The sequence below is a fragment of the Girardinichthys multiradiatus genome, chromosome 14 (assembly GCF_021462225.1).
Source record: "Girardinichthys multiradiatus isolate DD_20200921_A chromosome 14, DD_fGirMul_XY1, whole genome shotgun sequence".
NCBI classification, from domain to species: domain Eukaryota; kingdom Metazoa; phylum Chordata; class Actinopteri; order Cyprinodontiformes; family Goodeidae; genus Girardinichthys; species Girardinichthys multiradiatus.
In genome coordinates this window covers 16,134,598-16,158,170 of record NC_061807.1, presented here as the reverse complement: position 1 = coordinate 16,158,170, position 23,573 = coordinate 16,134,598, and the positions used below count along the sequence as shown (strand labels likewise).

General features: G+C 40.5%; 1 protein-coding gene across 1 annotated transcript; it reads left to right on the top strand.

Moving 5' to 3' along the window:
* Positions 1-7,319: 7,319 nt before the first annotated feature.
* LOC124880206 (N-acylneuraminate cytidylyltransferase-like) lies at positions 7,320-17,148 on the top strand. Its single transcript, XM_047385163.1, has 8 exons — positions 7,320-7,641; positions 10,837-10,979; positions 11,088-11,243; positions 11,434-11,570; positions 13,468-13,562; positions 13,755-13,914; positions 13,997-14,162; positions 16,746-17,148. Exons 1-8 carry the CDS (start codon positions 7,397-7,399, stop codon positions 16,958-16,960), a joined length of 1,317 nt encoding a protein of 438 aa, XP_047241119.1. The 5' UTR covers positions 7,320-7,396; the 3' UTR covers positions 16,961-17,148.
* Positions 17,149-23,573: the final 6,425 nt, after the last annotated feature.

Genomic DNA, 23,573 nt, shown 5'->3' with positions numbered 1-23,573 from the left:
GCTCAGGTAGTGCAGCTCATCCAGGATGGCACATCAATGCGAGCTGTGGCAAGAAGGTGTGCTGTGTCTGTCAGCGTAGTGTCCAGAGCCTGGAGGTGCTGCTAGGAGACAGACCAGTACACCAGGAGACATGGAGGAGGCCATAGGAGGGTAACAACCCAGCACCAGTACCGCTACCTCCGCCTTTGTGCAAGGCGGAACAGGAGGAGCACTGCCAGATCCCTGCAAAATGACCTCCAGCAGGCCACAAATGTGCATCTGCACAAACAGTTAGAAACCGACTCCATGAGGATGGTATGAGGTCCCGACGTCCACAAATAGGGGTTGTGCTCACAGCCCAACACCGTGCAGGACGCTTGGCATTTGCCAGAGAACACCAGGATTGGCAAATTCGCCACTGGCGCCCTGTGGTCTTCACAGATGAAAGCAGGTTCACACTGAGCACATGTGACAGATGTGACAGAGTCTGGAGACACCGTGGAGAGCGATCTGCTGCCTGCAACATCCTTCAGCATGACTGGTTTGGAGGTGGGTCAGTAATGGTGTGGGGTGGCTTTTCTTTGGAGGGCAGCATGACCCTCCATGTGCTCGCCAGAGGTAGCCTGACTGCCATTTGGTACCGAGATGAGATCCTCAGAGCCCTTGTGAGACCGTATGCTGGTGTGGTTGGCCCTGGGTTCCTCCTAATGCAGGACAATGCTAGACCTCATGTGGCTGGAGTGTGTCAGCAGTTCCTGCAAGATGAAGACATTGAAGCTATGGACTGGCCCGCCCATTCCTCAGACCTGAATCTGATTGAGCACATCTGGGACATCTTGTCTCGCTCCATCCACCAACGTCACGTTGCACCACAGACTGTCCAGGAGTTGGTGGATGCTTTAGTCCAGATCTGGAAGGAGATCCCTCAGGAGACCATCCACCGTCTCATCAGGAGCATGACCAGGCGTTGTAGGGTGGTCATACAGACACGTGGAGGCCACACACAATACTGAGCCTCATTCTGACTTGTTTTAAGGACATTATATCAAAGTTGGATCAGCCTGTAGTGTGTTTTTCCACTTTCATTTTGTGTGTGACTCCAAATCCAGGCCTCCATTGGTTAATAAATTTGATTTCCATTGATGATTTTTGTCTGATTTTGTTGTCAGCACATTCAACTTTGTACAGAACAAAGTATTCAATGAGAATATTTCATTCATTCAGATCTAGGATGTGTTATTTGAGTGTTCCCTTTATTTTTTTGAGCAGTGTATAAATATATACATATATATATATATATATATATGTATAGAGAGAGAGAGAGAGAGAGAGAGAGAGAGGAAAATAAGTATTTGAACACCCAGCAACTTTGCAAGTTCTCCTACTTAGAAATCATGGAGGGGTCTGAAACTTTCATCTTAGGTGCACTGGAAAAATCATTGGGTTTTTTTAGATTATGTGTCTCACAGTGGACAAAAACAATGATTTTTAAAATAATTTATTTGTGTGTTACTGCTGCAAATAAGTACTTGAACACCTGCCAATCAGCAAAAATTCTGGCCCTCAAAGACCTGTTAGTCCACCTCAAAAAAGTCCACCTCCACTCCACTTATTATTCTAAATTAGAAGCACCTGTTTGAGGTCATTAGCTGCATAAAGACACCTGTCCACCCCACACAATCAGTAAGACTCTAACTACTAAAATGGCTAAGACCAAAGAGCTGTCCAAAGACACCAGAGACAAAATTGTAGACCTGCTCAAGGCTGGAAAGGGCTACGGAGCAATTACCAAGCAGCTTGGAGAAAAAAGATCAACTGTTGGAGTAATTATTAGAAAATGGAAGAAGCTGAACATGACAGTCGGTCTCCCTCGGACTGGGGCTCCATGCAAGATCTCACCTCGTGGCGTATCAATGATCCTAAGAACGGTGAGGAATCCGCCCAGAACTACATGGGAGGAGCTGGTCAACGATCTGAAGAGAGCTGGCACCACTGTTTCTAAGGTTACTGTGGGTAATACATTAAGACGTCATAGTTTAAAGTCACGCATGGCATGGAAGGTTCCCCTGCTTAAATCAGCACACGTCCAGCCCCGTCTCAAGTTTGCTGATGACCATTTGGATGATCCAGAGGAGTCATGTGAGAAAGTTCTGTGGTCAGATGAGACCAAAATAGAACTTCAAACACTCGCCGTGTTTGGAGGACGAAGAATGATGAGGACCATCCCAAAAACACCATGCCTACTGTGAAGCATGGGGGTGGAAGCATTATGCTTTGGGAGTGTTTTTCTGCACATGGGACAGGGTGACTGCACTGTATTAAATAAGTAGCATATCAAGGTTCTGGAGTGGCCTAGTCAGTCTCCAGACCTAAACCCTTTAGAAAATCTTTGGAGGGAGCTCAAACTCAGTTTCTCTCAGCGACAGCCCAGAAACCTGGTTGATCTGGAGAAGATCTGTGTGGAGGAATGGGCCAAAATCCCTGCTGCAGTTTGTGCAAACCTGGTGAAAAACTACAGGGAACGTTTGACCTCTGTAATTGCAAACAAAGGCTACTGTGCCAAATATTAACATTGATTTTCAGAGGTGTTCAAATAGTTATTAGCAGCATTAACACGCAAATAAATTATTATTAATAATAATTATTGTGATTTCCGGATTTTTTTATTTATATTATTTCTCTCACAGTGGACGTGCACCTAAGATGAAAATTTCAGACCCCTACATTTCTAAGTGGGAGAACTTGCAAAGTTGCAGGGTGTTCAAAAACTTATTTTCCTCACTGTATGTATATATATATAAATACATATATATATATATATATATATATATATATATAGTCATTTTCAGTCAGTCATTTTCTACCGCTTATTCCATAGTGGGTTGCGGGGGAGCTGGTGCCTATCTCCAGCAGTCTATGGGCGAGAGGCGGGGTACACCCTGGACAAGTCGCCAGTCCATTGCAGGGCAACACACAAACAACCATGCACACACTCATTCATACACCTAAGGGCAATTTATAGTGACCAATTAACCTAACAGGCATGTCTTTGGACTGTGGGAGGAAGCCGGAGTACCCGGTGAGAACCCACGCATGCACGGGGAGAACATGCAAACTCCATACAGAAAGACCCCAGGCTGGGAATCGAACCCAGGACCTTCTTGCTGCATGGCAACAGTGCTATATATATATATATAAATATATATATATATATATATATACACACCACCAGAACATGACTACTGTATGCAGGCAGGTATATTATAGATGTGATTAATGTTTGAGGGGTATAACCAATTGTCATATTTTGTGAGCACCATCTTCTAATTCTGCATATTCCTGATTACATTCCTGATTAGTGATGTGGTCCAGCCAGCCCTTTAAACCTGATGACATGGACCGTGGAAAGAGGAATCACAAACATCTGCAGAACACCTGTGTGATGCTTCGCTCACCATCCAGAAAGACTAACCACAGGTCTCAGTTGCAGCATCCCATCCAAGTCTCTGACCTTGCGAGAGATTTAGCCACACCGCCAGAGACTTTCTGTTCAGAAAGACATCTGCCTCTTTGTTCTGTTGAAGAGGTTTTTCCAGGAACCGGTCACTCAGGTTGATCCTGCTGTCGCCATTATAAATACTTGTACATAGTTTTATTTTATGCCTTTTGTCTTGTAATCTTGATCTGTTTGAATGTTGTTTTTTTCCACATTCTGTTTAAAATGCTATTTGTATTTTTCAAAATAAACTGTGTTTAGAAATTTAAATGAAGTTGATGTATTGTTAGGTCAAATGGAAATAAAATACATTGGTGACAAAAACAATATTGAAATTTATTAGAACAGCTTCAAACTTTAAGAAACAATCTGAACAAAACTTAATATTATTTCTTATATAGAACCTTATTTCAGTACCATTCTTTCTAAGATGGAAAACAGTCTGTCCATTCTCTGTGCCCTCATGTCCTCCCTGATCAACTCCATCATCTCTGTCCCTCTTTCTTTTCTGACCCCTTCCTGCTGGCTCACTGTCTTCCTTCTCCATCTGGTTGCCCACCGCTCCGCTTGGCCCTGGAGTGTCCTCAGGGATGGAGGCAATCAGGACAGGAGGTGTTGTGGAAGACCTCTGTCCCAACACCTCATCCATAAGGACAAACCAGGGCCAAGTAGCAGCAGTGGGCTTTTCACTGACTCCCTCTCCTGACCCTGGATACTTACAATCCTAAAGTTAGAAGGAAGAAAAGAGTTGACTAAACAGAGAAACCAATAAGACTTTTAGAAATATTTTTTATTTGTGTGTGACATGAGAACTTCTGAACAAACTTTATATTTCTTTTTCATATTGTCCCACTTTTTTTTGGCCTGCATGGGGTTGACCTTCCCCTGTTGGCCCGTCTTCTCCAGAATTGTCCTAAACAAGCAAAAGGAAAGAGGGAAAACCAAAAGTATGTTAATCACTGGATGGATATTTATGAAAGTTAGAAAGATAGGAGTTTTTGAAACTGCAAAGAATGTTGTTATTGTACCTCCAAGCGGTGGCTGAGTTTTTAGCTCCAGTAAAAAGGTGGTCATTCTCACCCCTGAGCTTAATAAACTGCCCCGTCTGCTCCTTTGTCCCTAAACAACAAAAACAAAACAAAAAACCATCTTGCTTAATATCAGTGTAAAACAAGTATTTTTTTTATTTTACATTTGTCTTAATTTGCAGAACATATTAAAATATTTCTATGCAAATGCCTAAAACAAGCTCTTTCAAACTTTTCACTTCTTTACTGAGATTTGCTTGCATTTGAAAGTGTATTTCTCTTCAGCTGTACCTGGAATCATGAATTATAATTCTAGCTGAATTATAAATATACTTTTAAAAACACATATAGCACATTTCTTCATCAAAAATGAATATTTAAAAGCGTATTTATTCTCAATCACACTCTCCAGCGATACGGTAAGATTACATAAAATCGTCCATTTATTCAGGTTAACTTTAATATCACCTGTAATGTCAAATCGACTTACATGAACAAATGACACAATACATTAAAATAATACTAACATAAACTGTTAGAAATCACTAGTGTTTAACGTTCACTGTGATGACTGGCAGCAGGAGCTCAGTGCCGATAGTCTGGTCAGATCTCTACCGGGTCTAGCTCGCCTCACCGCCGGTAGGTCTGGCGAGGCAAACTGGCAGTTAACACGGTGGGAGCGGAAATCTCCGAACACGTTGGAGCACGTTTGAAATTAAGCGATGTCTTGATAAATCAAGCAGATTTTTCACGTCTACACAGTTATATTCCCGCACTAAAAACATTGTAAAAGTTAATTTGTGTCACAGAAAGTTTAATTTTTCACAGTTTACTCACAGCTTTTGCCAGTGTGGTCCGCCATGGCTGCCCCTCTTTGACCAAACCGCTTAGACCCGCAATGAATCATGGGAAAAGATGGACCGCGAAGGATACTCACAACGCATCCTTCAAATCAGGCAAAAGAAGGACACATTTGTCGGCAGCATCTGACAGACCTTACGCATCTGACAGACCTTCCGCGCCGCGCTGTGATGTAATCAGCCCACAAGTACGCACTTGGAAGGATCCAGCCCCTGAATTGGGACACACCCTCGGCCTCCTCCTTCCTGTATATTGACCAATAGGAGAGGAGCTGGAGAGAAGAAGGCAGCCCTCCTCATTTGCATAATGAAGCAGAAATGCATACGGTAAAGGAAAAAGAGAGACAAGGAAATGTCAAAAGAAAAAAGGCATGTGTAAGGAAAATGAAAAAGAAAATATTTACATTTCTTGATGAAAACGCATGTCTAAGGAAAAGGAAAAACGAAAAACAAAACATTTACATTTCTTGATGAAAACGCATGTCTAATGAAAATGAAAACGAAAAAGAAAACATTTACATTTCTTGATGAAAACGCATGTGTAAGGAAAAGGAAAAACAAAACATTTACATTTCTTGATGAAAACGCATGTCTAATGAAAACAAAAAAGAAAACATTTACATTTCTTGATGAAAACGCATGTCTAATGAAAATGAAAACAAAAAAGAAAACATTTACATTTCTTGATGAAAACGCATGTGTAAGGAAAAGGAAAAACAAAACATTTACATTTCTTGATGAAAACGCATGTCTAATGAAAACGAAAAACAAAACATTTACATTTCTTGATGAAAACGCATGTCTAATGAAAATGAAAACGAAAAAAAAAACATTTACATTTCTTGATGAAAACGCATGTCTAATGAAAACAAAAAAGAAAACATTTACATTTCTTGATGAAAACGCATGTCTAATGAAAATGAAAACAAAAAAGAAAACATTTACATTTCTTGATGAAAACGCATGTGTAAGGAAAAGGAAAAACAAAACATTTACATTTCTTGATGAAAACGCATGTCTAATGAAAACGAAAAACAAAACATTTACATTTCTTGATGAAAACGCATGTCTAATGAAAATGAAAACAAAAAAGAAAACATTTACATTTCTTGATGAAAACGCATGTGTAAGGAAAAGGAAAAACAAAACATTTACATTTCTTGATGAAAACGCATGTCTAATGAAAATGAAAACGAAAAAAAAAACATTTACATTTCTTGATGAAAACGCATGTCTAATGAAAACAAAAAAGAAAACATTTACATTTCTTGATGAAAACGCATGTCTAATGAAAACAAAAAAGAAAACATTTACATTTCTTGATGAAAATGCATGTCTAATGAAAACAAAAAAGAAAACATTTACATTTCTTGATGAAAACGCATGTCTAATGAAAACAAAAAAGAAAACATTTACATTTCTTGATGAAAACGCATGTCTAATGAAAACAAAAAAGAAAACATTTACATTTCTTGATGAAAACGCATGTGTAAGGAAAACAAAAAAGAAAACATTTACATTTCTTGATGAAAACGCATGTCTAATGAAAACGAAAAAGAAAACATTTACATTTCTTGATGAAAACGCATGTCTAATGAAAACGAAAAACAAAACATTTACATTTCTTGATGAAAATGCATGTCTAATGAAAACAAAAAAGAAAACATTTACATTTCTTGATGAAAACGCATGTCTAATGAAAACGAAAAAGAAAACATTTACATTTCTTGATGAAAACGCATGTGTAAGGAAAATGAAAAACAAAACATTTACATTTCTTGATGAAAAACGCATGTGTAAGGAAAAAGAAAAACAAAATATATATATTTCTGCTTTTATTTTTAATTTTGTCAGGATCGGTCCTCCACAGACAGCTGCAACGAATTCCCTGCTGCAATTAAACAGGTGCTAATCCTGCGCACAGAGGCTATAATTATCATTACGTTCCAGTTATCAATAACCAGCTTTAGCTCCAACAAAAAATTATGTAAAACGGCCAAGGACTGGAGTTTGACACGTCTACTAGAGTCTAAATGGCTGTCCCAAAACGTCTTGTCTTCGACGACAGTGAGTTCCTGGATGGAGCCAGCAGCTTCAAGAAGTCGTGTCCGGGTGGCAGCAGAACCAGCAGCTCCAAGAATCCTGGACACGTAGCTGCTCTGATTCTGGCCCGAGGTGGAAGCAAAGGGATCCCGCTGAAGAACATCAAGACTCTGGCTGGGGTCCCCCTCATCGGCTGGGTGCTGAGAGCGGCTATTGACTGTAGGAAGTTCGACAGGTGGGTTCTTGTATAATTATGTCAGTAACTCTTGAATGTTGTTCCAGATCATCATTTTTTTTTGTCGTTTTCTTTGACCATGTTCTCTAGTTTACTCACTTTTTCCATTAAATTCAACAGTTTTTCTTGTTGCGTTGCTGCTTTAGTGATCTCACCAGACATGACGTTCAGTGATTTCTTTATTTCTTCCAGCTCCTCCTCTAATCCAGGGTTGTTTTTAAGTGGCATTTTGCAATCTTATAAAGAGTTTAACAGTAGCAATATCACAATGCCTCACCAGTTCCTCAGCAGCAATATTAATAATAGCAGCAGAGTGCCTCACCTGCTCATCAGCATCATTAGCAGCTCCTGGGGTTGATGATTGTTGCTGCGATGCCTGTTTGCTGTAACTTTCTCTTAACTTCAGCTTTGCTCGTCAACGTTTTATGCAACATCTAGTTTACAACAATTAACAGAAGTTAACAGAAGTCCTCAGTTGATAGGTGCATAGTGCAGGAAAATATATCTGTGTCCAGTGTAAAACAATAAAACACAAAGGTTTGAAGCTATTTTAATACCAGCAGAAATCCCATTTAAAGAATTGCACTCTGGTAATAAAAATGGCGACTAAAGAAGATGGATCTATTTAACTTAAAATCCTTCTAAAAGACTTAAACATGCAGAGCAGTGTGGCCCCAGGACCAGGATTGTCTCAAAGCTGTTAATGCCATAAATTAAAGAAAATGGAGGATGAGACACTTCTCCTTTTTTCTCATTATTTAGCCTCCAAGCAGCTTGTTTTTCATGTGTTCTTGATCAACGTCTCTCCAGGCTTTCTGAAAGGGTTTAATAGTTGTTCTTTGGACTTTTGCTGTTTTTTTTTTAATACTGACTTTTAGTTCAGTTCTTTATTGCTAAGACATCTACCTTGGTTTGCATAGTGGGCATCATGTCTCCTTTAATTTGTCACATAGGTTTTATTTTCTCCTGGAGATTCAAGAAATCTTTGACAAATGGAGGATTTTTCAGGGATATTGACTGGAACATGACATTAAAATCTGTTTTTTCTTGTTTCCTTTGTTACATTTAATAAGAAAAGATCTGATATTTCAGTCTTTGACCTGCTGATGAGCAACCAGAGCCAATCAAGTGGAAATTGTCTGATTCTGATCTTTGGCCAGTCAGTTGGTTCCTTTCTTTTTTCTAAGTATAATTTTAAGTCACAAACATTGATTCATGGCTTGAGTTTAGGAGCCTTTTATGCCCGAGTAATTCATAGTTCAGTATTAAGATGCTTATTGTTTGGTGGAAAAGGTCAGGAACTGCCAGGATTTAAAATCTATAGAAAAAAGCAGCAAAAGTATAAAGAAAAATCACCAGAACCCTGAAGACCTCTTGATCATGACCCACTTAAATGGTTGCTAGAACTTTGCCTGGTTCTGAGGGATCTAAACGGAAATGAGGGACAGTCTGACCCTTACTTATTGGCATTAATGAGGGTTGTCCTTCTTTTAATTTTATAAAACATGAATGAAACTAGCTGTAAGATCATTTCTTTCTACCCCAGCTCTCTAACCTTGCAGATGCCCCACGCTCCAAACTAGTGGATCAGTTTCTTATCTTACGTCCATCAGGAAAAGTTTTAATCTATTTTATTTATAATAATGTAAGAGGAACAAGAAGAAAATCTGCATGAGAGAAAGACTCAAAGCTTTTATTCAGTCCTTGTTTTGAAAGATTTAACTTCGGTCTCTCTTTATATCAGTTTAAGGTGGTTCACCGAGGTGACCTGTAATCCCAGTTAGCTCAGATCTACCTGGGTTTGGGTCCTCGCTTTGACTGGTGGCAGCGGTGAGACATTAATCCAAATGTTGGACATGTCCTGCTGAAGAAACATTTTAGAAGCAGAGCTTTTACTCCCTAAATAAGGCCTCTGGCCTGATATTGACCCTTAACCCTCTGGGTGAGGACGATGCATGTAAAGCCTTGGCTGCTGTCCAGGTGTCCTGCATTAGTGAGATAAAGACACGTCCACCCATATTCGCCGGCTTTGAGACCTGCTGTCTCTGTGTTGAAAGGATTTACTGTTCTATTCAGAGTCAGAGTGACAAGTTTGACAGGATCTCTGGTCTCCTCCCTCCCTCTCTCTCCCTCTTTTTTATATATTTCCAAAATCTATTAATAAACACATTTTTAATTAAACATGGAAATACAGAGATGGTAATTTTCTGACACATTTCATATCTATTAAATAAACTTTATAGTTTCATCACTAGAAAAGACGTTGTTTCTTTGCCAAGTTGTCCTTTATGTGTCAACAAAATGCTGCTTAAGTTTCCTTATGTCTGAATGACTCATAGGCCAGAGTTAAGAGGCCTAACCAAACAAAATCTGGTTACTGCACTAAAGCTGAGGGAGAAAACCTGCAGAAATCCTGGAGAACTCTTGGTCCAGACTACTTTAAAATAAAGAACAAGGTCTGGCTGCTTGATGTCAAATGATGAAGCAATAATTAGTGCCTCATGTACACTGTATGCAGCTCACAGCAGGTCAGAAGAACAAAAAAGAGCCACCATCTTCAATTACTGTTTTCTGCAACAATCCCCAGCTCAGGTGGCAGAATCTGTCGACTGTAGAGCGATAGAGGCACGGACTCCACAAGAATAGTGGCAAGAAGAAAGAAGTTCTATTTGTTGTCTGTCACAAACCATGTAGAGACACGACAAAAATGGATGAACATCAGAGCAAAACTGAACCTTCTAGCCGACACTGAAGTTTGTCTGTGAAAATATGAACCCTCCTCATCTCTCTGAATTCACTATCAGGAGATTAGATCCTCGGAAATAAGTCTGATTGCAAATCTGGCAAAACTTGAAATCAGTGTTTGCAGATCTTCTTGATCCAACCTGACTGAGTTTGTTGTATTTAGTTTAGACGTTTTGGTAAATTTCAGTCTCTGAATTTGCAAAGCTGGTAAATAAATACCACAAATCTCACATTTTTATTTATAATAATATTACAAACTATGTATCCATTTCTTTCAATTTCACAGTTATGCATGACCTAAAATCCCAAACAAGTTGCAATATGAGTAAATGTGAAAAGGTTCAAGGTGTACGAATGCTTTTGTAAGAGATTATATATTATTGAATTATTCTGGACTGAAAAGAAACGTGAATTAAATTGACTTTATGATATTTTTTGTCTTGTTTTGAGTGTCTGGGTGTCAACAGACCACGATGAGATTGAAAAAGTTGCCAAATCCTGGGGGGCTGAAGTCCACCGCAGGAGCCAGGAAGTCTCCAGGGACTGCTCCACTTCTCTGGAGACCATACAGGAGTTTCTCGAGAAACACCCAGGTATGAGAAGCTCACCTGGACACAAGATGTCTGTCACTGAATTTATCCCCGGTGTGACCCAAAGGTTCAGGTTGGAAAATCACAGATTAGTGTTTTTTCTTTTCACAGACGTGACGGTGGTCTGTAACATCCAGGCTACATCTCCGTGTCTCCACCCGTCGCACTTACAGGAGGCCCTGAAGAAGATCACTGAGGATGGATTTGACTCCGTCTTCTCTGTGGTCCGGAGACACCAGTTCCGCTGGAAGGAGGTCAAGGAGGGAAGTGAGTCAAACAAACTCCTGACCTTCAGGATGAACTTCATCCTCCCCAGTTTGACTCATTCAGGTTTCGGTTCTGCTGTAGGTTTTAAAGAACCTACAACAGAACATGTTCTCCATCTGAGGTTCTCTGTGTGAATGCTTCTGCTGTTGCCTTTTCTTCAACCTAAGACGTTTCTCCTCCTTCTTTCCAGGTGACCAATGCACTCAGCCGGAGAATCTGAACCCTAAGAATCGTCCGCGGCGTCAGGACTGGGATGGAGAGCTCTATGAGAACGGCTCGTTTTACTTCGCCACCAGAGACCTCATCATGAAGGAGGGATGCTTGCAGGTTAACTCTCAGCCCCTGACATTTTAATCTTGAAGCCTTTTTCTGGCATTGACTCAGCTTTTCATCAGTCCACACATTTCTGGTCTGGTTTTGGTAGCAATCATTCTCCAATCCTAATCGAGTCTCCTTCATTGATTCCAAGTCCTGCCCTGATGTGTGTTTGTAATCATTGCCCGTTGTTTCTAAGTTTCAACCGTCCAGTGGTTAGTGAGTTGAAGTTTGGTCTTCCTCCTTCATCATATCATCCACTTTAAGCTATACATCAGAACCATGGTACTGCCACCTCCATGCTAATCAGGTGGTGCAGCTTTTTGGGCTCTTAAGGCCTCAATGTGACTCCTCCAAACATACATCTTCTTAATGTGGCAAAATAGCTCAGTCTTCGTCTCTTCCGACCATGAAACTTTTCTCTGGAGGACATATTCACTTGTGTTTGAGCCGAGGTCTTTATTGTAGTGAGCGCCTTCTCAGTCTATGACGTAAAATTATCTTATGTTGCAGCATCTTCAGGTTCATGGAAGGCTTGATCTTTGGTGGCTCCTGATAAAGCCAACCAGTTTCCTTACACCTAAGTTGGGGTCAGTTGGTTGAAATTTGGACACATGTGGATGTTCCAGCAGGACAATGAGCCCAAACACTCGGATATTTATATGTATTTTAAATTTATAGACTATGCCTAAAAGCCACGTCTGTGCCAGAAACCAACCAATTTAAATGAACTCTGCCAAAAAGTGGACACACGTTGATCCAGAATTCAAGGTTCAATTGTGCTTATAATTAATGCTGCGTGGAGTAACAAATGTTACGCTGAAACCTTGTTTTTAATCCCCTGTAGACTATTGTTGCAAATTCGCATCAAACCACAACACAGCCAGGGTGGTGTTTATTTACCACTAATACCTCTTAATAGATATTCTACACATGCCAAGGATCTATTGTAAACACTTTGCCGCCATCTAGTGGTCAGAGTTATACCCAGTTATGTCTGATTCACCAATTCTTACACTGAAAACCTAAATTTGTGTGTTACGGTTAAATCAACAATCTCTCGTACTCGTCGTCTTCCGCTTTATCCGGGACCGGGTCGCGGGGGCAGAAGACTCAGCAGAGACGCCCAGACGTCCCTGTCCCCGACACCTCCTCCAGCTCCTTCAGGGGAAGCCCAAGGCGTTCCCAGACCAGCCAAGAGACATAGTCCCTCCAGCGTGTCCTGGGCCATCCCCTGGGCCTCCTCCTGGTAAGACGTGCCTGGAACACCTCCCGTGGAAGGCGTCCAGGAGGCATTCGGTATAGATGCCTCCTAGGACCCGGCCGGGAGACGCAAGACCATCCCACAGTGGGCCCACCACCTGCAGGGGGAACCGTGAGGGACCGGTGCAAAGAAGATTGGGCGGCAGACGAAGCCAGTAATGGGGGCACTGTGACGGTCCGTTGTGGTGAAGAGAGAGCTGAACCGAAAAGCGAAGCTCTCGATTTACCGGTCGGTCGACGTTCCTACCCTCACCTATGGCCATGAACTTTGGGTCATGACAGAAAGAACGAGATCCCGGATACAAGCGGCTGAAATGAGCTTCCTCCATAGCCGGGCACTCCCTTAGAGATAGGGTGAAGAGCTCGGCCATCCAGGAGGGGCTCAGAGTAGAGCCGCTGCTCCTCCATATCGAGAGGAGCCAGTTGAGGTGGCTCAACAATCTTTATTTAACTTAAAATCTGTTTGACAGCAAAAAAGCAAAGTTCAGGCAGTAAGGTGTTGAAATTCCCTGATAATAATGGTTCAATAAAATTATGTTCAACATGAATGGCAATCACTTCCGTGACGACTGGATGTTTCACCAGAACTGTGTTGATCAGTTATAAACGTTCAGCTGCTCTAATGTTGGTGTCGTACTCTCTTCAGGGCGGTAAGGTCGCCTACTTTGAGATGGAGCTGCAGCACAGCGTGGACATCGACGTAGACATCGACTGGCCTGTGGCAGAGCAGAGGGTCCTCAGGTGAATTGAGACCTGTATTTAATGGTTCGACTTCTTTAACCCCTAAAATAAATTATTATTTCAGATTCTTCAGCTTATACCTTCAGACCTTCTGATTTAGATTCTCCATTTTATATTTCAGTAATTTTTCTGTCAGGAGGTCCTGCTGTACTTTTTTCTACTATTTATTTTTGGGATCTGTGCTTCCAACAGGTACGGTTACTTCGGCCGGGGAGTGTCCATGATGTTCTGTAAGGTCTCTGGATGTTTGACCGATGGAAAGGTCTTTCTGTCCGTGTCTGAAGAGGACGCGGTCTCTATCCACACCACAGACACAGCAGGGTTCAGGATGCTGCAGAAAGACGATGTGAAGGTCGGCTCTGTCGTCTTCATCAACGGCGTAATGAAGCTTTAACCTGTGTCCCATAATGCATCACATCTTCTCTGTTCTCCAGGCGGTGCTGCTGATCTCAAAGGAGGACCTTCTGATGAAATCGCTGATTACAAAACTGAGGTTAATGACTGGCTGTGAGGTCATGACTGTCGGAAAGGATCCACTGAAGGATGTCCAATCAGTAGTGGAAAAAAAGAAGCTGGACTGGAAGGATGTGGCCTACATGGGTAAAAACCTGGACTTTTAAAGTATTTCTGATTTGGTCAAGTTGATGCTTAAAAAAAACAATTTTGGGATATTTTGAAGGAAATGAATGTTTGAACTGTCAAACTAAATATGTATTTATAGTCTTTTATCAAACAAGCTGCTGGGGCTAAAATTAAAGAAATGTGCTTAATAGACGGAAAACTTGCATTAATAAATATATAAAAGTATCTTTGCTGAATGTGGCCTGTGGGCCTTGTGGCTGACATGTTGGATTTTAACCAATCCCTTGTAGCTCTGGCTGTATGTCTAGGATCCTTGTTGCTGTTATTTAAACTTTATTTAAACCAGTTAAAACATTTTCTTCAGTAAAAACATGATCATTATTTTGATATTTTCTCACTCAAACACATTTTAAAGTCAGCATGATTTAAGGCAGAGCTATGCTCCCAGACGGGTACAGATCTGCCGCCCCTCGGTCTCCCAGCAACCAGCACAACTGAGCCTCAGCACACTTTGTTATTGGACCATCCTTTTCCCAGAGAGCAGAGCATATTGCTTCCAAAGGTCAAAATGTCATGTTGTTGGTTTTTCAGCATTAAGGTGGAATACTTTATTTCTTCTAATACTCTTGGATTATTTTATGTTCAGCAAAATGTAAACGCAACAAACTATAAACCGACAACAACGTAACTAAATCTGACGACAAGGCAGAGAATATACACTGCTCAAAAAAATAAAGGGAACACTCTAACACATCCTAGATCTGAATGAATGAAATATTCTCATTGAATACTTTGTTCTGTACAAAGTTGAATGTGTTGACAACAAAATCAGACAAATCATCGATGGAAATCAAATGTATTAACCAATGGAGGCCTGGATTTGTGTGTGTATTGTGTGTGGCCTCCACGTGTCTGTATGACCTCGCTACAACACCTGGGCATGATCCTGATGAGACGGTGGATGGTCTCCTGAGGGATCTCCTTCCAGACCTGGACTAAAGCATCCACCAACTCCTGGACAGTCTGTGGTGCAACGTGACGTTGGTGGATGGAGCGAGACATGATGTCCCAGATGTGCTCAATCGGATTCAGGCCCGGGGAACGGGCGGGCCAGTCCATAGCTTCAATGTCTTCATCTTGCAGGAACTGCTGACACACTCCAGCCACATGAGGTCTAGCATTGTCCTGCATTAGGAGGAACCCAGGGCCAACCGCACCAGCATATGGTCTCACAAGGGGTCTGAGGATCTTATCTCGGTACCTAATGGCAGTCAGGCTACCTCTGGCGAGCACATGGAGAGTCATGCTGCCCTCCAAAGAAATGCCACCCCACCCCACACCATTACTGACCCACTGCCAAACCAGTCATGCTGAAGGATGTTGCAGGCAGCAGATCGCTCTCCACAGTGTCTCCAGACTCTGTCACGTCTGTCACATGTGCTCAGTGTGAACCTGGTTTCATCTATGAAGAGCACAGGGTGCCAGTGGTGAATTTGCCAATCCTGGTGTTCTCTGGCAAATGCCAAGCGTCCTGCACGGTGTTGGGCTGTGAGCACAACCCCCATTTGTGGACGTCGGGCCCTCATACCATCCTCATGGAGTTGGTTTCTAACCGTTTGTGCAGACACATGCAAATTTGTGGCCTGCTGGAGGTCATTTTGCAGGGCTTTGGCAGTGCTCCTCCTGTTCTTCCTTGCACAAAGGTGGAGGTAGCGGTCCTGCTGCTGGGTTGTTGCCCTCCTACGGCCTCCTCCACGTCTCCTGGTGTACTGGTCTGTCTCCTGGTAGCGCCTCCAGGCTCTGGACACTACGCTGACAGACACAGCAAACCTTCTTGCCACAGCTCGCATTGATGTGCCATCCTGGAGGAGCTGCACTACCTGAGCCACTTGTGTGGGTTGTAGAGTCCGTCTCATGCTACCACAAGTGTGAAAGCACCACCAACATTCAAAAGTGACCAAAACATCAGCCAGAAAGCATAGGTACTGAGAAGTGGTCTGTGGTCCCCACCTGCAGAACTTCTCCTTTTATTGAGTGTGTCTTGCTAATCACCAAAGATTTCCCCCTGTTGTGTTTTTCATTTGTACAAAAACATGTGAAATTGATTGTCAATCAGTGTTGCTTCCTAAGTGGAAAGTTTAATTTCACAGAAGTTTGATTTACTTGGAGTTATATTGTGGTGTTTAAGTGTTCCCTTTACTTTTTTTTAAGCAGTGTACATTAAACTAACTGTGGAAAAAGAAAGATAGAGAATGGAAAATGATTTTGATTTAATGGCTTCATTTTCTATTCCTTTTCCTAAAGGTTGTATTTGTCCACTCATTCATCCATCCATCAGTCTGCCAGATCATCCGCCCATTTGATTTTTACAGGTTCTACATTTAAACCCTGACCATTGTAGAAACATTTGCCACAGATCCACATTGAACTTTTATATTTATTCTTCTAAAATGGGCTAAAAGGAACTTTGGAAATTAGCATTTGGAAAAGTCAGTTTGGTGAACTAAAGCTGCAGTAAACCAGTCTCTCTAATGGGTGTGTTTTGTTGGTGGAGCAGTAAAGTGTTTCAGTGTAAATATTTTCCTAAATGTCCTCACCCAGGAAACGATGCGGCAGACGCCAGCTGTCTGAAACTGGCCGGTCTGAGCGCAGTACCTGCAGACGCTCCACCAGAAGCCGCTCAAGCTGCCAAGTACACCTGCAAGAACGCCGGAGGGGGGGGAGCCGTGAGAGACTTCGTTGAACACGTGTTGCTGCAGAAGGAGCAGGCCAAAGCCCAGATGAAGCAGGACCGGATCGACCGCAACAACTTCTGATAGCAGCCTACAGGAACGACAGTCATTAGGGCACATTTATAGGAAGCTCAGGGACAATGATCACCATGAGCAGCTCTGCAGAATCACAGTGGCTTAGAAAACATACAGGGTTCAGAGTCAGACGTGTCGTTACAGAGAACATCATCTTGTCTTTGCTACTTATTCTTATCATTAAAAGCTGAACATCATCCTGTCTTTGCTGCTGATTCTTATCACTAAAAGCTGAACATCATCTTGTCTTTGCTGCTGATTCTTATCACTAAAAGCTGAACATCATCTTGTCTTTGCTGCTTATTCTTAACACTAAAAGCTGAACAATTCAAATCTCCTTAAACATGACCCTTTTGTGTCAGGATATAAAAACCAATTGATGACAAACGAAGACTGATCACTACCTAATCACAGGGATAAATGGGAATACTTAAAATAGAAAATACGTCAAATTTCCATCTCTTATAGTAAAGTCTTAAGGTAATACAGGTCCTTCTCAAAATATTAGCATATTGTGATAAAGTTAATTATTTTCCATAATGTCATGATGAAAATTTAACATTCATATATTTTAGATTCATTGCACACTAACTGAAATATTTCAGGTCTTTTATTGTCTTAATACGGATGATTTTGGCATACAGCTCATGAAAACCCAAAATTCCTATCTCACAAAATTAGCATATCATTAAAAGGGTCTCTAAACGAGCTATGAACCTAATCATCTGAATCAACAAGTTAACTCTAAACACCTGCAAAAGATTCCTGAGGCCTTTAAAACTCCCAGCCTGGTTCATCACTCAAAACCCCAATCATGGGTAAGACTGCTGACCTGACTGCTGTCCAGAAGGCCACTATTGACACCCTCAAGCAAGAGGGTAAGACACAGAAAGAAATTTCTGAACGAATAGGCTGTTCCCAGAGTGCTGTATCAAGGCACCTCAGTGGGAAGTCTGTGGGAAGGAAAAAGTGTGGCAGAAAACGCTGCACAACGAGAAGAGGTGACCGGACCCTGAGGAAGATTGTGGAGAAGGGCCGATTCCAGACCTTGGGGGACCTGCGGAAGCAGTGGACTGAGTCTGGAGTAGAAACATCCAGAGCCACCGTGCACAGGCGTGTGCAGGAAATGGGCTACAGGTGCCGCATTCCCCAGGTCAAGCCACTTTTGAACCAGAAACAGCGGCAGAAGCACCTGACCTGGGCTACAGAGAAGCAGCACTGGACTGTTGCTCAGTGGTCCAAAGTACTTTTTTCAGATGAAATCAAATTCTGCATGTCATTTGGAAATCAAGGTGCCAGAGTCTGGAGGAAGACTGGGGAGAAGGAAATGCCAAAATGCCAGAAGTCCAGTGTCAAGTACCCACAGTCAGTGATGGTCTGGGGTGCCGTGTCAGCTGCTGGTGTTGGTCCACTGTGTTTTATCAAGGGCAGGGTCAATGCAGCTAGCTATCAGGAGATTTTGGAGCACTTCATGCTTCCATCTGCTGAAAAGCTTTATAGAGATGAAGATTTCATTTTTCAGCACGACCTGGCACCTGCTCACAGTGCCAAAACCACTGGTAAATGGTTTACTGACCATGGTATCACTGTGCTCAATTGGCCTGCCAACTCTCCTGACCTGAACCCCATAGAGAATCTGTGGGATATTGTGAAGAGAACGTTGAGAGACTCAAGATCCAACACTCTGGATGAGCTAAAGGCCGCTATCGAAGCATCCTGGGCCTCCATACGACCTCAGCAGTGCCACAGGCTGATTGCCTCCATGCCACGCCGCATTGAAGCAGTCATTTCTGCCAAAGGATTCCCGACCAAGTATTGAGTGCATAACTGTACATGATTATTTGAAGGTTGACGTTTTTTGTATTAAAAACACTTTTCTTTTATTGGTCGGATGAAATATGCTAATTTTGTGAGATAGGAATTTTGGGTTTTCATGAGCTGTATGCCAAAATCATCCGTATTAAGACAATAAAAGACCTGAAATATTTCAGTTAGTGTGCAATGAATCTAAAATATATGAATGTTAAATTTTCATCATTACATTACGGAAAATAATTAACTTTATCACAATATGCTAATATTTTGAGAAGGACCTGTATAATAAACAAAAGGAAGCAGGCATTGTAAGAGAAACACACAATATTAGTAATAAAACTACTACTAAATAAAGACGACAAAAATGAATCCTTTTACTTCTCATTAGACAATATTTATATTAATAAAACCAAGGGAAACCTAGATCCAGTCTAAAGCAAAACGGAGGGAGAAAGAAGTTCAGCATATTTCTGCAGGCTAGAAAAAGGAAGACAGGAACGTCATACAATTAAGAAACTGATCATTGATAATCAGGAATGCACTGATCCAGTTAGGATCTCAAAGAAAGTTTTCAGATTTTATAGCCAACTGAACTCCTCTTCTTATTCTAATGCAGATGCAGAGAAACTCTTTGAGTCTATTAGAGAACAAATCCTTACTGTCGACGAGTGTTTTAAGATTTATGTGATGCAGAAATCTCAATGGAGGAAGTAGAAAAAGCATTGAAATGTTTAGCTTTAGACAAATCTCCAGGTTCAGATGGCCTAACGAGTAACTTTAAAGACACTTCTAGATTAATCTAAAAGATCTAATGTTCAAAATGCTTAAAGAAATCTCTACAATGTTTATTCTACCAACCACAATGAAGCAAGGAGTCACATCTCTGATTCACAAACCTGGAAAGGATCCAAAAATAATTGACGATCTTCACCCCATAACTCCACCAAACAATGATTACAAAATATTTAACCCATATATATGTAAATAAATTAAAAAGTGATATCACTGATATTATCTCAGACACACAATCGGGTTTCATTAAGGGATGTTCAATTCACAACATACGACTTGTATTTGAATTACTTGTTTACGACCTAATAGAAGATGATGGCTTCGCTCTATTTTCAGATTTCTCTAAAGCCTTTGACATGATTGAACAATAATTAATGTTTCGCACCCTAGATCTCTTTGGATTTTGTAAATCCTTTTTGAATATAATTAAATTAATTTATAAGGATACTAACAGTTCAGTTCTACTACCTCAGGGTACATCCCCAAGATTTTCAATTAATAAGGGCATTAAACAGGGATGTCCAATCTTGCAACTACTATTTATTGCAGCAGCAGAGATGCTCTCTATTCTTGTTAAAAAGATCAGTTTAAAAAACTTTCAGTTTTGGGTAAACTATTAACTATCAGCTGGTTGATGATACAGCAATATTTGTGAAAAACTGTGATCAACTCTCTAAAATCCTTGATACAGTAGGTATTTTCTCTAAAGCATCTGGACTTAAATTGGATCTTGATAAATGTGAAGTACTACCTATTCATAAATGCAGTCAATCTACTATTCACAATGTTCCTGTTGAAACCACTGTCAAATATTTAAGGATACACATAACTAAAGACACGGACTCTTTAACTAGACTTAATATCTGGAACAATCTGGAAAAAACTAAAACTCATCTGAACTCGTGGTCCCAGAGAGAGCTCTCCATTATAGGCAGAACTTTTCTTACAAAAATTGAATGCATCTCATTGATCTACCCAGCATATTCGGTCCATCCCTAAAGATGCGATTAAAGCTATAAATCAAGCTAGTTTCAACTACACCTGGAAAGGGGAAAAAGCACTATATTAAAAAAGGAACTATGATTCAAGTATATGCTAAAGGTGGTACTAATGCAATAGACTTTGCATTAATGGTACAACCCAAATAAATTGCTGACTAATTCAAGTTGATCATAACTTCAAAACAGGGATGTCTCCCTCTTGTAGGGACATCAGAGGGCGCATTGACAGCATAAATCAATAAGTCTATTAATACAAAGCGTGGATAGCAGATCTCGCGTCGGGGCGGTTGGTATAAACTGGCAGGGGAAACTGAACAAGTCAGTCATTAATAATATAAGTTATGCAGAAGCTGCAAAGAGAGTGAAGAAGCCTAAAGATGTGCCAGGAAAGGTTCAGCTGAGTCCAACACCAGGACAAAGGCAGATTAGATCAGACACAGTGTTGACAGTTGAAAAGATCATGTTGTTCACTGCTTATGTAATTAATTGTACTGATCAAGTTAAGCACAAAGCAAAAACAATCTAAATAATCGTGAAAGGATCACAGAGGTATTTTTTGATTTTTTGGATATGAAGAATATATCCTGGGAGCACATAAATAAGAGATTAGGGGATGAAGGGAGGGTAGGAGGACAAAACAAATTGATTGTCTTGCTGGACGTCTAATGGCAAATGGGCAAGAGTTTAAAAGATTTATTAAAGAATTTAAAGAAGAATTAGATATTGTATGCATTCAGGAAACTTGGCTTAAACCAAATCTTGATTTTGTTATTGAAATATATAAAAGAATTAGAAGATAGAGAGAGGGAGGATCCGGAGGAGGATGTATAATATTCATAAAAAAGCAAATTCAATTTAGAGTTTTAGCTAAAGGAGGAGAGAATATATTATTATTGAAATATGGACAATAAATGAGAAAGTTAAAATAATACATTTTTATGATCCATGTAAATGACTTTCTTTAGACTTAATGGAGGGACTTAGGAAGTATTTAGAGGGTAAAGTGATTTGGTGTGGGGATTTTAATGGACATAGCTCATTATGGAGTAATTGTAATGATCAAAATGGGGGTATAATTGAAGAAATAATGAATGTGAACAATTTGGTAGTTATGAATGATGGGAGTGGAACAAGAATTAATTTTAGAGATAAAACGGAGTCAGCAACTGATTTAACATTAGTTTCAGATTCTCTAGCAGGTGTTTGTTTATGGAAAGTAATTAATAAAACAACTATAGGAAGTCATTACCGTGGTGGACAACAGAATGTACTTGAAAAATTACAAAATAAAGCTTTCAAATGATTAAAAAGACATCACAACTCTCAGACTAAATGATTACAAGAAATTGCAAGCGTATGTAAGAAGAACCATTAAGAATGCAAAAAGAGATTATTGGAGATGTTTTTCTAGTTCAGTAAGGAGGGAGACGGACATTTCTAAGGTATGGGCAAAGATTAAAAGGATGAATGGGATTAAAAGAGTGAGTGGATATCCAATACTAAATAATGGAGGAATAACAGCAGTGAAATATAGAGAAAATGTGGAAATGTTGGTAAAGATGTTTGCTAAAATTCATAGTTCTGGAAATATTAGCAAAGAGGGTAAAAAGGACAAGAAAAGACAATTTTATAGAATGAGTTATTGGAGCAAATGGAAGACTCAAATGATTCATTGAATATGTTGTTTACAATAACGGAGCTGAATGGGACACTTAAAAAATATAAATTATCAGCTCCAGGAAAAGATCAGGTTTGTTATGCAATGGTAAGTCATTTAAGTGAAACATCTAAAAATATTTTTATTACAAATGTATAATAGAATATGGGAGGATGGAGAATTGCCAAAAAGTTAGTAAGAAGCAGTGATTATACCAATTCAAAAACCAGGGAAAGATGAGTCAAAGCCAGAAAATTATCATCCTATAGCTTTAACATCAAACATATGTAAAATAATGGAGAGAATGATACATGAAAGATCGGTTATATGGAAAATAAAGGTCTTACATCAATTTCAATCTGAAAAGACTCACAAAGAAAAGGGATGGCAATTAGAAATGTTTTAATAATGTGAAATTACATGGTTATTTCTTTGGCGCTCAGACCTGGGAGGAAGAAATGAATGCTGAGAATGACATGAGTAAAAATGAACATTTGTAAGATTTAGATTTAGAGATGTCTTCCCCCTGATCCGACACTGGTGGTGGATTGGTGGCCAAGGAGCGAGGAAGCCAGGAGGAGATGGGAAGGAAGATGGTGGAGGTGGGGTGGAGATGGGATGAACACAGCTGAAGGTCCTTTAAAAGCAAGGCGTCGGAATGTGATTGGATGGAGAATCAGGCGGACAGGATGCTGATTGGAAGGCCAGGAGGCGGTGAAGGTGAGTCTTTCATCTTGAATTTTTGTCTAAACTCCATTTATCAGAGTGGTTTCAGGAGAGGGAGAAGCACAATGGATCTAGTATTATGTTTAGAAAATGAGATTAGAAAGGCTCAAGTGAATAAAGAGTGATGTGGCAGTATTTTTATGTGGAGGGAAGAGTTAATGAAAATTCGAATAATGGGTATAAATGGTCGTATGTTTAGATGGATTAAGAATTTTTTGGAAGGAAGACAAATACAAGTGAGGATAGGGAAGGACTATTCTGAGAGTTTGAATATGGGGAGTGGTGGCCTAGTGTTTAGAACAGGTGGTTTGCGTTCCCGAGGGGACATTGTCGGACCAAGAGCATATATTAACGACATTAAGACATATATAAACTTTTTAACATTATCTGGCTTTGTACCGTAGTTTCTTGGTCCGTTTATTTGGCGCTATTGCTGCTGCTTCTTCTTCTTCTCTTCTTCTGCTGGCGGTTCGCAACACATTCAGAGGTGCATACAGCCATCTACTGTACATCATTTTATAACTCCACCCACTACATTCTGAGCCTGAGATCACGTGACACCAAGTCGCTGATGTAAATTCTTATTCTCATAGAAAATAAATCATATTCACAAACTGTTATAGCATATTGT

What these genes read in the sequence shown, in the direction of transcription:
- LOC124880206 (XM_047385163.1), top strand. Translation starts at nt 7,397, where the DNA reads ATGGCTGTCCCAAAACGTCTTGTCTTCGACGACAGTGAGTTCCTGGAT. An exon ending in TGAAGGAGGGATGCTTGCAG is followed by an intron (nt 11,571 to 13,467) that starts GTTAACTCTCAG and finishes TACTCTCTTCAG; the next exon opens with GGCGGTAAGGTCGCCTACTT. An exon ending in TGCAGAAAGACGATGTGAAG is followed by an intron (nt 13,915 to 13,996) that starts GTCGGCTCTGTC and finishes TCTGTTCTCCAG; the next exon opens with GCGGTGCTGCTGATCTCAAA.